Source organism: Trachypithecus francoisi, unplaced genomic scaffold (genome assembly GCF_009764315.1).
Source record: "Trachypithecus francoisi isolate TF-2019V2 unplaced genomic scaffold, Tfra_2.0 Lachesis_group7, whole genome shotgun sequence".
In the NCBI taxonomy this organism is placed as follows: domain Eukaryota; kingdom Metazoa; phylum Chordata; class Mammalia; order Primates; family Cercopithecidae; genus Trachypithecus; species Trachypithecus francoisi.
The window spans coordinates 85,980,276-85,995,192 of NW_022681472.1; the positions used below are offsets into that span (position 1 = coordinate 85,980,276).

General features: G+C 41.9%; 1 protein-coding gene across 1 annotated transcript in view; it reads right to left on the reverse strand.

Moving 5' to 3' along the window:
* The window catches only part of ADCY8 (adenylate cyclase 8), a 277,968-nt gene that overhangs the window by 62,834 nt on the left and 200,217 nt on the right, over positions 1-14,917 (reverse strand). The window contains 2 exon segments of the mRNA XM_033203020.1: positions 1,981-2,070; positions 4,142-4,343. Coding sequence (XP_033058911.1) covers positions 1,981-2,070; positions 4,142-4,343 — 292 coding nt within the window.

A 14,917-nucleotide genomic window follows, 5' to 3' on the forward strand; every position in this document is an offset into this window, starting at 1 on the left:
AGATATGGTTCAAATTATAGTATCAAGCCTTGATAATAGACTTAAAAAGAGAGGGAAGGAAGGACAGAAAGAAGAAGGGATGGAAAGAAGTGAGGAAGAAATAAGATCAGGCAAGTGTGGCCCTAAGAAGCACTGAGCAAGCTGCTTTCTGAGCTCTAGTTTTATTATCTATAACATGGAGACAGTAATAGCCTCTATCCCAGACATCTGAAGGATTTGATGATGTTATGCATATCAAGCAGGTGCTCTATGCAAATGGATGGAGGGAGAGGAGGCTTGGTCTCCTTGTTGGAATGTTTCTGGAACCAATTCTTAGACCTAGAAGAGACTACAGGGAGCCTGTTCTCCATTCATATGTTGGAGGGGCTTCTGAGTGTGGCAGCCTCTCAGAGAACAAGAATCTACCCAGAGTTCTAGGTATGGGGTTGGCTGGGGTCTGCTGGGACATCTTAGCTGGTCTACTTTATGACCCAGAATGTCTACCCTAATATGTAAAGGTCTGGGTTGTGAATAACAGACCCCATAGGCTGACCCCAAGGCCCAGAAACGGACCACTGGCTCTGTGGTCAACGTAGAGTAACACACACACATTATGATCATAGGTGGCCTGTTGGGATGCCTCCAGACCACGTGGTGCTTCTGGCACTCTCTGTACCATTTAAGTTTAGTTGTAATTTTCTGCCTTTGTAATTCCCTCCCTCCCTCCTTTCCTCCCTCCCTCCCTCCTTTCCTCCCTCCCTCCCTCTATCCCTCCCTCCCTTCCTTCCTCTATCCTTCCTCTTCCTTCCCCCTTCCTTCCTTCCCCCTCCCTTCCCCTTCCTTCCTTTCTCCCTTCCCCTTCCTTCCTTCCCCTTCCTTCCTTCTTCCCTTCCCTCTCCTTCCTTCCCCTTCCTTCCTTCTTCCCTTCCCTCTCCTTCCTTCCCCTTCCTTCCTCTCTTCCCTCTCCTTCCTTCCTTCCTTCCCCTTCCTTGCTTCCTTCCTTCCTTCCTCCCTCCCTCCCTCTATCCCTCCCTCCCTTCCTTCCTTCCTCCCCTTCCTTCCTTCTTCCCTTCCCTCTCCTTCCTTCCTTCCCCTTCCTTCCTCTCTTCCCTCTCCTTCCTTCCTTCCTTCCCCTTCCTTGCTTCCTTCCTTGCTTCCTTCCTTCCTTCCTTCCTTCCCTCCCTCTCCTTCCTTCCTCCCTTCTCCTTCCTTCCTTCTCCTTCCTTCCTTCCCTCCTTCCTTCCTTCCTTCCCTCCTTCCTTCCCCTTCTTTCCTCCCTTCCCTCTCCTTCCTTCCTTCCTTCTTTCCTTCCCCTTCCTTGCTTCTTTGCTTCCTTCCTTCCTTCCCTCTCCTTCCTTCCTCCCTTCTCCTTCCTTCCTTCCCCTTCTTTCCTTCCTTCCTTCCTTCTGCTTCCTTCCTTCCTTCCTCTTCCTTCCTTCCATCCTTCCTTCCTTCCCCTTCCTTCCTTCTCTCCCTCTCCTTCCTTCCTTCCTTCCTTCCTTCCTTCCTTCCTTCCTTCCTTCCTTCCTTCCTTCCTTTGTTCCTTCATTCCCTCCCTCCCCACCTCTTTCCTTAATGCAGCAAACACTGTTTGAGAAAGAACTCTGCCTGCTAATGGAGATAACAGTACATTCTGCTACAGGATTTTACAAATAAGCTAGGAGAAATGCATAGAGAAGGAAGAGATAAGGGCAAATGGAAAACGGATAGAAGGAAAGGTGAAAAGAAAAGGAGGAGAAAGAGGGAGAAATAAATAAGGAAGGTGTAAAGATGAAAAAGAGGCAGAGGAGGGAGCAGGAAAGAGGGCTGGGAAACAGAAAATATAAGGGGAGAAGGAAAGGCAGAAAAGGGGAAGAAGAAAAAGGAAAGAAGAAGAGGCAGAAGAAGGAAAACAGGCCTCTTGAGTACTTTCTATGGCCCTTCAGCCAGTCTTGTTTATTTAGAGCTGGTAGAGATATATCTGTGTCCAACTCTCACCAAGGGGAGCTCGTAAATAAATACCTCTGGGTAGGAGCAGATATCTGTAAACACAGCTGAGGAATTGAAAGTCAGGTTCTTCAAGGGTATCGACTTGTCAAAATCACACCACAGCTGCGGATTAAAAAAAAAGAACAACAAAAACAAAAACAGGAACAACAAAGTCAGTGTGAGTGCTGGAAATGGAGCAGTGTGCTATCAGTGGCCGTGCTTCAGCACGGGTAGACTGAACCCTAGAGGGGACTTGAAGTCAGAATGGAAGTGCCAAAGTGCCAGCTTTGATTTCTTTTATTTAAAAAACAAGTGCTTGCTCAGAAACAGCTTCTGTAAGCCAGTCATGAAACTAAGTTTAGACTGCTCTGTTGGCCCCATCACTTGGGGTCACTGGAGTGTGCTTGTGGAGCTCAGAAGAGAAAGCCAGACGGTAGGAGAAGAGGTCTCGGGTAAACTCATAGCCTGTCTCCAGATCAACAGCTGGGAGGACTTGAAGAATCTGAAGGGGTACGTTTTCCAGAAAGATTCTTAGCACTGGGGTGATGGGCATTTCCTAGGGCAGAAGTTGCTGCAGGAGATTTTGTGCTATTAGGAAAAGAGTAACTACCATTGGCCAAATGCCTCCTCTGTGCCAGACACTTTGTACAAAAAAGCCTCACAACCACCTTGTGATGTAGCTGCTATTTTTAATCCCCATTTTACAATTGAAAAATATGAAACTCTGAGAAGTAAAGTAACTTGTCCAGGGTCGCAGAGCTGGTGACTGGTGGATCTGAGATTTGAACACAGGTCTATCTGACTCCAAAGCCTCTGATCTTCCTACCACACTACCCACTGAGGCACAGTTGGCTCCAGAAGTAACCCTGGCCTAGAGCCATTGGGCTTACTTACAAATTCTGCACCCCTGAAATATCTAATTTGTTATCAAGACTTAATTTGAGATCCTGGCTACTTCTCTGCAACCTGTGATCAATTGATCCCATGTACTTCCATTTCAGTTATCATAATCTATAAAATATTCATTAGATGATGAACTAAATTAGATGATAACTTTCCTTTTCCTCTTTTCCTTTATCCATAGAGCCTTCACTAGAAGGACAACCACAGAACTTAAGTAATTACTGGGCCAAGTTGGACAGTGATTTCAGGCAGTCTAGGCCTCTAAGTCACAGGCCAACAATTGTGGGAGTCCATAGCTTGAGTCCCTGAACACTTGGGGACCCTCGCTGAGGCCCAAAGGACAGAGTGATGGATTCAACCACATGACAATGCCTCAACTAGCCTCTCTCAACATGCCAAGTTTAAGACCTGGAACCAAACAAATCACCTCAAAAATCTAGCTGCCTGAGTCATGGACAACACAGACTACTTGTAAAAGCACAGAAAATACCTATAGCTACCATGGTACAATTCTCAAGAGAAAATGAAACCATGACAATGTGGATCAGCAAATTAAACAGTGATAAATATCATGGCAGTTGGAAATTCATCTGAGTTCTATGTGTCACATGAAATACAAACTCTTAGAAAGTCATAGGCGAGATACTCAGCTTTCCTGAAATGCAGTTTCCTCATCCATTAAATGGGGACAATAATACCTACCTGTAGCACATAGTAGGTGCTCAATAAATGGCAGCTATTTCATTTCCATTTCCCCCACCCCACTCCCACTCCCAGAGATACAGTTTAGCATATTAGAAGGGCGAGGGTCATGGAGTCAGACAGAACTTATTAGCAAGTTATTTCATGTCTCTGAGCCTCAGTTTCCTCAGCCATAAAGTGGGGATAATGAAACTTACCTCACGGGGTTTATGTGAGGATTAAATATGAAAAATATGTAAAGGTCCTCCTTCAGCGCATGGCACATAGCAGGTAGGTACTGGTACTTGATAAATGGTAACTCTTATTTACAATGTAATTGGCCACTGACAATATGGAAATTGAAGGGCTTTTGGAACTCCTTTGGAGAAAATAACCTATCCCACTGGAAAATAGACAATTTTCCAACAGTAAAATGCACAGTTTTGGCAGTAGCCACATCTTTGTTATCTGTCCCTAAGCTTGGGGCTAGACCAGGCACATAAAGGTAACTGGTACCAAGGAAGGGTAATGCAGGAAGCTGCAGGCTCCATAAACTTCATACTCAACTGCACACTAGACACCAGAAGGTTGGTGGATGTGGGATGCTTACGATATTTAAGATGGCACCCAGGAAATTAATCAAGATGGATGCAAAGATGATGACGTTCCGGGCCAAATAGGTCTCGTTAATCCAACAGCAAGTTTTCCGGAGGATGAGGGGCAAACACTTATAATCCTCTGCTGTGGTGATGAGGACCAGAGCCGAGTGCAGCATAATCAGAATGGAGAACTGGATGGTCATTGGCATCACTCTGCAGGGAAACACAGAATGTTGGATCATTGGCATCAATTGTCTGAGCAACACTGAAATTCTATTCCTGGTCTCCCTTTCCCATCCCTTGCATCGGACAATTCTTTGAAAGGCCTGTTTGTCCAAGAAAAAGGTTATGAGCAGGAGAGATTTTTAAAAATTACATGCATCCCTAGAGCACTTTCTCTATTGAGAAACTTTGCAAAAAACAGAATATTTGGCCTGATTTATTGCTTCTGCCCACTTTTCCTCTCTTATTATTAATTTTTGTCACTAGACAACTGCTGTCATGGCAACACACCACTCTAGTTTGGTATCAACACTCTGGCTGTGGGATGAACCCATATACCCTTTTCCTTTCAAGGTGGGTTTTATGAAACTTTCTCCCTCCATCCTGATAACAAGAATTGGATTTGGCATTGGTTTTAAGTTGCTCAGTTTGGTTCCTGGTTACTGTGGTTTTCATGGACTATACCATAAGTTATTTGAGACATGGGTAAGGAGAACTCATCCTTGCCCAAGGTATCAGCATTGCTCTCAAGTTTACATCTTGAGTTTCAAGCTCTCATCAAAACTCTGTCCCATGGTAGCCTGTGTCGGCTGGACACCTGTGCTTGGTGTCAGGAAGCTTAGTAAGTCTGTGATCTAAAACTCCATCTCTGGAGGCATCTTTAACTCCTGTCTCTCCTATCAACCCGTTTATCACCATGCATGCTGCTTCTCCTTGGGAATTAACTGTTCTCAACTCTGTGTCTAGCCATTCATGTCCTACACTGGCAGCTCTAATTTTTTCATCTCTATTTCAGTCAGCAAACTCATGCAGGTGTTAAAGGGTACCTTGATAGAAGTGGTGGGAGAGTTTATATCTGCTCCTTTTTCTATAAATTGAGGTGTATTCATCTGGCATTTAATATCTTCCACTGGCCAGTGCTAAATAAATGTGTGTTTAGCAAATAAAGTTGAACTCACCTTCTTTTCCTAACACTATCTCTTACTATCCTCCTCCTTAAACTTCTTATGTAATATTAATAACAGTAGTATAAATAATGTATTGAGTTCGGATCATGTGTTAGCTACTATGCTGAGCATTTTATATATAATATCTCATTTCCATTCCTTAGAATAAACCAAAGAGGTCTTTTTATCTCTCTTTTTTTTTTTTCCAGATGAGGATTCAAGGCTCAGAGGGAAGAAACCTCCCAGGCATCGTACAGTTGGTCAGTGTCAGAGCCAGAACTTAAAGTCCACTCTGCTATACCATTCTGATATTCTAATCACTTTGGTAAGTAATAGATCTCCTGTGTTTGCATTAATCTTTTTTGCTTTTATGGTTTCATCATAATATTTATTCATTCAACAAGTCTTCTTCCTGGGTATACAGTGGCAGGCATCGGGGTACTGGGGCCAAAGACACATCTTCCTCATCTAGGTGATCACCACTGAGAGAGGAATATAAATATGCAAATGATAAACTATTTATATACTATGCTAGGATCTATAAAGAGTTATAAACAAACATCAATTGAAAAATAGGAAAGGGAATCAAGGGAGGCTTCATAAAAGAGGTAACATTGGGTTAGGCCATGAAGGTTAAAGAGAAGGCTTGCAGATAGGGAAGAGTGGGGAGCATGAGCAAAACATCAGAAGAATGAGAGTGACCAGTGTCTTTAGAGTTTCCCAATAACCTACGCAGTGTGACTGTGCTCAGGAGCTTTCTCCTGTAGGCAGTGTGCAGAAGGAAGTAATCAAATCTGTGTGTTTGAAAGACAACTGTGGTGGGAGGTGGAGGATGAAGTGAAGAGGAAATGTGTTTAGCAGATTTAAATAGTTGAGGCATGAGTTAATGAGGGAGGAACACAGGAACAGTATGATAATTGGGGGATGCAGGGAAAGATGTGGAGGTATATTAATATGTGTTTTGTATGTATGTGTAGGGGGTATTTGAGAGAGGGAAGTCATTAAGGATGACACTAATGTCTTTCCATTGTAACTGAGTAAGTGCAGGAAAAGAAGCTAGTCTGTACAGGAGATAAGGTGATAAAGTTGATTTTGGACACAATGGATGTTTGGTACTTGTGGATCATTCAGTTACAGATATCTAGATGTCCAGGCAATGAGGGACAATTGAGGAACTCTGAGGCTGGAGGGAATAGGTGGTGATTGAAGATGGAGGAATGGAAGTATTTGTCCAAGGATAGTGTGTACAGCAAGAATCAAGAGGACCCAAGATGAGCTGTGGGAGATGCTAATGGGCTGGAAGAAGAGAAGGCAGCAAAGGGAATTTACGAAATGTGGTTAGATAAGCAGGAGAGCAGGAGTGCATGGCATTGTGGCAGCAGGGGGGATAAATTCACAAAGAAAGAGTAATCAAGAATGTCAATTTCCTCTGCATGGTGAAGCTACCTTAAGACTGGAAAGTGACTCCTCCCACAGCCTCAGCTATTGTTGGTAGAGGTTTTGTTTTGTTTTTCACTGGCAAAGTTTTGATTTTATGGATCACCTTGACAAGAAATCTCTGTAGGAGTTCTATATAAGAACAGAAGGTTGGTGCATCAGTGAGTTCCCAGAGGGCTCTAGGCAGATGGGAAACTTCCCTCCAAACAGGCTGGAAAAACACTCCCTGACAACACACCATTATTTCTGGGCATCGGGGGAGATAAATGAAAGAGAATGCAGGTGGATCATTTTGTCAGGAAGTCCCATGAGAGAGGGGGCCAATTGCAAGGCTCATGTGGCTCAGTCACAGGAGGCAACGAACCAGGATAAAAATGTCTCTTTTCAAAGTGTGAGGCAGAAGCAAACCAGGGAAAGGCAGGTTTGAAAGATGCTCAGCTGGAGCCTCAAATTCTTACATGGCCACCACTGCCTGTGGACCTCCGCATGGCATACAGGGCCTTGAGTATCTGCGCTTGGCTCTTTCCTGCCTTTTTTCTCCTCCCTCACCCTTCTGCACCCCATGGTCTGGGCAATGTTGAACTATGTGCAGTCTGCCCCTAGTGCCATGCACCTTCTTCTGCCTTATGGGCACTTAACATGGCGTGTCCTGTTCTTCATGTAAGGCTCAGCTTTCCTTTGGATTCTTCCATGACACCTGGCATAGGGCTGAGTACACAGAAGGCGCTCAATAAGTATTCATTAACTTATGCTTTTTCTGGAAAGAGAAGACTCTGCTCTTCCCCTCAGAAGCCTTCATAAGGAAGAAGACTTCCACCTACATGCCCAGACTATTCCTCTGCCTGCTCACTATGTTTCTCCAAGGAAGGAGGAAGGGCGAATCCAGAAACTGTCGGAGGTGCTCAGTGGACCTCATGTTCCTTGGAGGGCAGGGTCATTGTTAAAGGTCAGTGTTTATGCATAGTTCAGATTCTTATATTCTCCTCCTCTTCGATCCACTGAGACGACAGGGAAGCCAGAGCCTTGATCTACCCTATGGGAGGAGGGCTGACCATCTTTTCTCTTTGGCCGGGGTATCTCTGCCTTTAAAGAAAAAAGCCCAGGTTGGCTTAACCCTGGCTCTGGCACAGATGGCACCTTCTCAGGTCTGCCTCATTCACCTTTGACGCTGGTGGGTGTGCACTGGTTTGTTCTTTGGCAGCATCATAGTGGTAGATCTCATACCAGAGTTTAATAGTGGGATCTGAGGGCCAGCAGAGAAGAGATTCAGGATGGAGGCCATGTGGTCTCTTGACTTTAGCCACATTCTGTATACCAGCTTTTATCATAGTTTTGCATAGGCTACATGGGCAATTGTTTAGAAATTTGTAAAATTGATTTTTTTTTTTCCCATTTAGCGGTTGAACTTTTGTGTAATCTTTGGCATGGTGGGGAGTTCATCAGGGTATCTGCAGGGCTGTGTGGGAGGATTTGCACACAGAACTCACCAGAGTGCCTGACACAGTTTTAAATGAGTTTCTTCTTGGTTTGCTGTAAAAGGGAAAGGGAGGTGAAAAACAGGCCATGTGCTCCAGTGGCAACAGCAAAGCCTTAAATGTTTGAACCTATAGTTCTGAAGCATAACTAGTAGTGTGGTCATGGGCAAGGTAATTGATTCCTCTGAGAATTACTTTTCAACCTGTAAAACCGGGATATTTTTTAAGCCTACATTTTAAAGGAGGCACTGAGATTAAACAACGTCGTAAAGTAGTATAATACACATTTAAAGAAATGTTAGTTCTCTTTCTCTATTCATCATGAAATTCAGGATATCAAAGGCACATTAAAGTTCTATGGCAAGGGTATTAATTACAAGATTAGCTTTTTAAGCAAAGGTATTAGCACTGTATATTAAATTTCTCTGGAAATCTCTGCGGCAGTTCCTCAGCATTCATTTATTTCTTTACATGTAAACATTATAACATCAGATTGTACATTTTATCTAATTATAGAGCCACTCAGGCATCCAGGAGTTCTGAATTTGCTTTTGCATTGTTGGTGCGCATAAGAGGCAAGGAAACCTTTCATTTCTGAAATCGAGTCTCAAAAGGAATGACAGGCTTTGCAAAGTTCTATCCAAATCATTTCTAGACATTAAGTCCTAATTATTCTCTGCAGTCTGTCTTTAAAATGGTTTGTATTGATATTGTGGTTTGACATTTGCTGGGAAGGCAGGAATCAGTGGGATGCGTGAACAGCCTATAGCAGCTTGCGGTGCAATAGGAAACAAAAACTCAGGTTATACTGAAAGATGGCACTTGGACAACACTTTAGAATCTGCAGACTCGATGAGTGCAATAGTGTATCTGATCCTTGCAGCAACCCTGAAGAAAGATATTCTTAGCCCTTTCAACAGATGAAAATACTGTGACTCCAAAAAGGAATTTACCAGAAATAGGCTTGGTTAACTTAATTTTTACTGCAGTCTTGGCAAGTGAGCATTATCATTCCCATTTTACAGATGAGGAAACAGAGGTTTCAGAGAGGATAAATACATTCATATAGGTAGTATAATGCACAGAAAATAATAAGACCCAGTGCCTGACTCTTTCCTTCCTCCTTCCATCCCTCCCTCCCTTCCTTCCCTCTCTAGGTCACTATCTCTCTCTCTTTTCCCCTTCCTTCCCTCTCCCTGCATCCCTGTCTCTCTTTCTGTATCTTTGTCTCTCTCTTATCACCACATGCAGACCAGATACATTGTTCTATAGTCACAAGAAGTATTTTCTAGTCTTTCCTTTGTTTACCCTTCTTGGAGAGGAACATCTGTGTGCAGGTGGAAATTAAAGGAAAGAGCTGGGTAAGCACTGTCTCTCTCTCGCTCTTTTTTTTTTTATGCCAGAGTCCATTAATTTTTGCTTTGAGGGCTAAGAATTAGCTGTGGTCATATGAGTAGAGACTGCCTCATCTGCCAAAAAAAATCCATGACAGAAGAAATGTGAGTGAAAAGCACCCACCATCTGTTCAGTTACAAAGCATCAGACAGAAACAAAATGAGTTGGAGAGGGAACCAGCACGTATTAAAGAAAGCTTTTGCTGTGTCTGGGGTAAATGGGCCACCCAATTCCCACAGCATATGGATTGTCTGGTCAGAGTTCAGCTTCCTTCATTGTCATTTTCTCTTCGCTAGGTGAGGTTGGGGTGTGGGCTGTATTTCAGTTATGGGCTTCACCTTGAATTCTAGAGTCGGAGACTCCTTCTGACTAGCTGCTGTGTGAGGGTCCAGGTCTCTTCCCCCTGAACCCCAGGAACCAGGGCATCAAGGCTTGCTCCCCTCCCCTGCCCCCATCACACCACCTAGAAAGAAATCCTGTCCAGGCCAGCTGGGAAGCCTGAGGCTCGTTTCTCGTGGAGGACAGTGGCCCCTTCTCCTGTCCAGTGCCAAGTACAGATCCTTGGGCTTATCCTGGTCTTCTCCATCTCTCTCATCCCCCACATCCAGTCAGTCACTGAGCCATCAACTCTCTGCCCTAAATATTTTAAAAGTTCTTCCTCTTCTGTCCACCCTTCTGCCCACTCTCTTGTCCTTATTATTTCTTGCCAGATTTTTTTTTTTCAATTGCCTCCTAATTGGTCATTCCAAACCCAGATCTCACTCCTACCTCTCCACCATCCCCATTCATTATGAGCCTTCTAAACATGAATCTGATCACATCATCTCTTTCATTAAAAATGCTTCAATAAAAACTCCTCTGCCAACCAGTCACAACTCCTTAAAGAGCTTCACAACTTCTACCCTCCAGAATGCTCTATTCCCAGCCCTTCCTCCCCTTAATCCTTCTCAGTCTTTTCCACGACCTGGTGAGCTCCTTTAGGAGCCAGGTGAGCTGTCACTGTCATTTCCTCTGTGGAGCCTGCTCCAGAGGCAAAAGGATTGCTTTTGCCTCACCCCAACTCCCACACGTCGAATCCCAGCTTACACCTTTCCTATCACAATAGTCATCACCCCATATGATAGCTGTTCGGCTAATTGTCTTTTAGCCCTACTAGATGATCAGCTTTATGATGGCAGAGACCCTGACTGTATATCCCCTCTCTCCAGCACAAACTGTCACACTGATGTTTGTCGCGTTTTTGCTGGGAATGTCAACACCTTGAGCTCCAGGAGTCCAGAGGAAGCAACAGACACGGCCATGCCCTTCTTGTCTACCACCTTCCCATCAACAAGAGTGACTAGAGGAGCCCAGCAGATTTGGCTGAATCTTGCAAGGCCCCACCAACACTCACAGCTCGCCACCCTGAGGTGCCTTCTCTCAGGACCCTAGTCCTCACAGGCTCTTAGGCAGTCAAGAAACTCATTCTTTCCTGGTATTCTCTGGTACCCTTCTTCTGATTTATTAATTGGATAACTATAAATATCCACATACATAGCATATACATATCTACCTATGTGTCTACCTTCGTAGTATATAAGGAGCTATGTATGTAGTATATACACCTGGACAGATATATATATATTCCTTATGTCTTAGTCTAATTTCACCAGAGTATACAGTCTAGGAGGGCAGGGATTTTGTTCTTGTAATCTTTTTTTGTTTTGAGATTTATTCCTAGTGTTTGGAACAAGTCTGGAACATAATAACCATCAGTGGCTATTGGTGGGAGGACTCCTAGTCCACATTTGGCAACAGTAGGTAGGCCTCCCCCCACATTAATAACTTTAAAAACGGTACAATGAAGCATAAAGAAAACCACACAAAAGTACAGCTTAATTCATTCTTATAGTGTCTGCCTTTGTAATGACCATCAATTCCTGACATAGAACTTTGCAGGGCACACCAAAAGCCCATCCATGAGCCCTGTCTGAGTCATAATCCTCTCTCTCAACCTCAATTAATCACTTTCCATTTCCATTTCTTTATAGTTTTATCCTTTCTTTATAGACACTACAGTTTAGTCTCACCCATTTTTATTAAATCTAATTTGTCTTTTAAATCTTAAAATCTATAACTTCTCTCTTTATCCTTTTATCTTCCTTACAATGTGTTTATTGAAAAACACATGCCTCTGACCCATAGCATTTCTCACTCTCTGGATTTTACTGGTGTGCACTTATTCAGCATTCTCTGTCCTCTATAATTCCTGAAAACTGGAAGCTGGATTCAAAGGCCTGATCAAATGTAGGTTTGATCCCACTGGTAAGACCATAGGTGGTATTGTGCGCCCCCACTGGGAGGTACGGTTGTCTCTCTTATTTGTGTTGATAGCATCCTCTGATGCTCAATTTGTAGATCCATTAATTCATTATGGGTTGGAATATGATGATATTTTAATTCTTGTATTTCTTTAAGATGTTTTAGCTAGGATATCATAAAATTCTTTTATGATATTTCCCCTCACTTACTATTTAGTGATCTTATGGTACAGTCCATACAGAAAAGACACTTGTTTATCTCACTTTTTTACAAGTTTTCTAGATAATCAGCCAGTTCCCTATCATCCACTAAAGACTACAGACTTAAAAAAAATCATTACAAACTCATAATGCTAAATAAATTTGCTGGGTTTTCATAAGTGTTTTAATAATTTTCCCTGTTACAGCTCAAATTATTCCGTCTTTGGACAGTGGGAACTTCTATAATGTGACTCCTGAGTTCTTTTGATATGATCCTAATAGTGTTTGATGATATCCTTGCTTTCTTGTAGGACAAGATGTTCTAGGCTTGTCTAGCATATTTCCTGCTCCAGCCCTAAAATTAGCCATATCTCCAATTTTTTTTTTTTAAAAAAACAGAGATATTACTTCAAGACCACAATCTAGCCCTGAGGTATGCTCATAGATGCAGAGTTGGTCATTCTTTCTAAATCTTCCCATAGGTGTTTCTCTAGTCCAGGATATCATCTTCCATTTAATTAGTTGTTATGTCTCCTTAGGTGCCTCTTTGCTGTGACATTTTCTCAGACTTTCCTCGGTTTAAATGACTTTGACAGTTTTGAGGAACACTGGTGAGGTGTTTTGTAAACTGTCCCTCAATTGAGATGTGTCTGAAAGTTTCTTCATGATTACATTATGGGTTTGGGGAGGAAGACCACAGAGGTTATGTGCCGTAGTTACTAGATCCCATCAACATAACTTATCACTGTTGGTGTTAACCTTTATCCCCTGGCTGAGGTCGTGTTTGTAAGGTTTCTCCATGTTTGCCCCCTGTACATGGCTTACTCTTTGAAAGAAAGTCACTTTTGCTGTTGCCCATACTTAAGGAGTGGGGAGTTAAATTCCTCCTCACTGAGGATGGATTATCTTCATAAAATGGGTAGACTTTCTCTGCATGGGAGACATACCATTAGTTTATACTAATATGGACTGGCGGATATTTTATATTGTAGATTATAAAGAAATACTACATTGTTTATTTTGTCCCTCAATTTATTCCAGCTTTGGCCCTTGTGGGCTCTTTTGTTGGCTCCTGTGTCCCTTTGAAATACTCCCATTATCATGTATATGTGTGTGTGTGTGTGTGTGTGTGTGTGTGTATGTGTATGTATGTATGTTTTAACATATTCTTATTTTCTGGCCCTATGAGATAGTCAAGGCGAATCTTGTATATTTCCTGCCCCATTGTTAGGATCAGACAGTTCTCCAAGGATCCTTGGTTCCTTTTATTGGATATTGGCATTAGAAACCAAGATGTGAGTGGTAGATGTGCTCATTACCACTGAGGTGTCATTGTTTCCAGGCCCTCTCTACTGACAAAGAAAGGAAATGAATGTGTATATTCCAACCTGTGCATATAAACATATCTATAAATATTCCTACATGTAATCATCTCTACCTATATTAAGCTATGCATGAGTTCATACAGATGTCTCCAACTCTAATCCATTACCACAGGGATCTTTCTAACTTTCTCCCTTCACTTGTATGTAAACTTCCATTCCAACAATGAGAAAACTGACTCCCACCATCTGCCATTCATTTACACAATTGTTTAGTTCCGGTATACACATAAAGGTGTTGCAAATTCTTAATCCATGCCTCAGTGGGAAATTCCTATATCAACTAGAGTACAGTGCTTAAATGCAGTTTCTCTTGCCTTTAATCCTACAAACTTCTCTCATTTTCAAAGCTACTTAGTACACCGTTTTACCCCCCACATCCCCTTCAGGGAGGTTGCTTCATATACTTTTAACACAGATTCTTTTGTCACAGTCTGATTCCATCATGGGATCCCCTAAACTCCTAAATAAAATGTTTTAAAGCCTGTATATGTTAAAGTTCATTCTCTGTGCTGTAAAGTTTTATAGGTTTTGATACATGCATAGTGTCAGGTATATACCATTACAGTACACTGAATGAACCATCTTAAAAAACATGCTGGACTTCATCTATTTAATTCTCGTTTCCCTCATTCCCCAAACTCTTCTCACCTAATGATCTATTTACCATTTCTATAGTTTTGTCTTTTCCAGAACATTATATAAATGGAATAATATGTATAAAGCCTTTCATATTGGTTTCTTTCACTTAGGAATATGGCATTTAAGGTTCATTGATGTTTTTGTGTGGCTGATATCTTATTCCTTCTTATAGTGGAATCTTACTTCATTGTCTGGATATGCCACAGAGTTTTTGTTGTTGTTCCCTCCAGCAAATGGTATTGATGGTTATTTATTTATTTACTTATTTATTGATTTATATATTAGTCATTGTACTGGGTGTGTAGTGGTAGGTCATTGTTTTAATTTAAATTTCCCTTACGGCCAACGATGTTGAGCATTTTTCACATGCCTATTTGGTATCTGTATATCTTGTTTGGTGAGTTGTTTGTATAAATCTTTTGTCCATTTAAAAAATTGAGTTGTTTTCTAATTTTGGAGTTTTAGGAGTTCTTTGAATATTTTGGATGCAAATCTTTTCCCAGATACATATTTTACAAATATTTTCTTCTGGTCTGTGGTTTGTATTTTCATTCTCAAAACAGTGTCTTCCATAGATCAGACATTTTAAATTTCAGTAAAGTCCAACTTATAAATTTTTTCTTTCATGGATCATAATTTTGGTGGTGTGTCTGAAAACTCATCACCAAATTCAAAACCAAAATTTTATTTATGTTTTCTTCCAGAAATTTTATAATTTTGCATTTAGGTATATAAACCATCTTGTGTTAATTTTTGTGAAGGTTTAAGGTCTGTGTATAGGCTCAA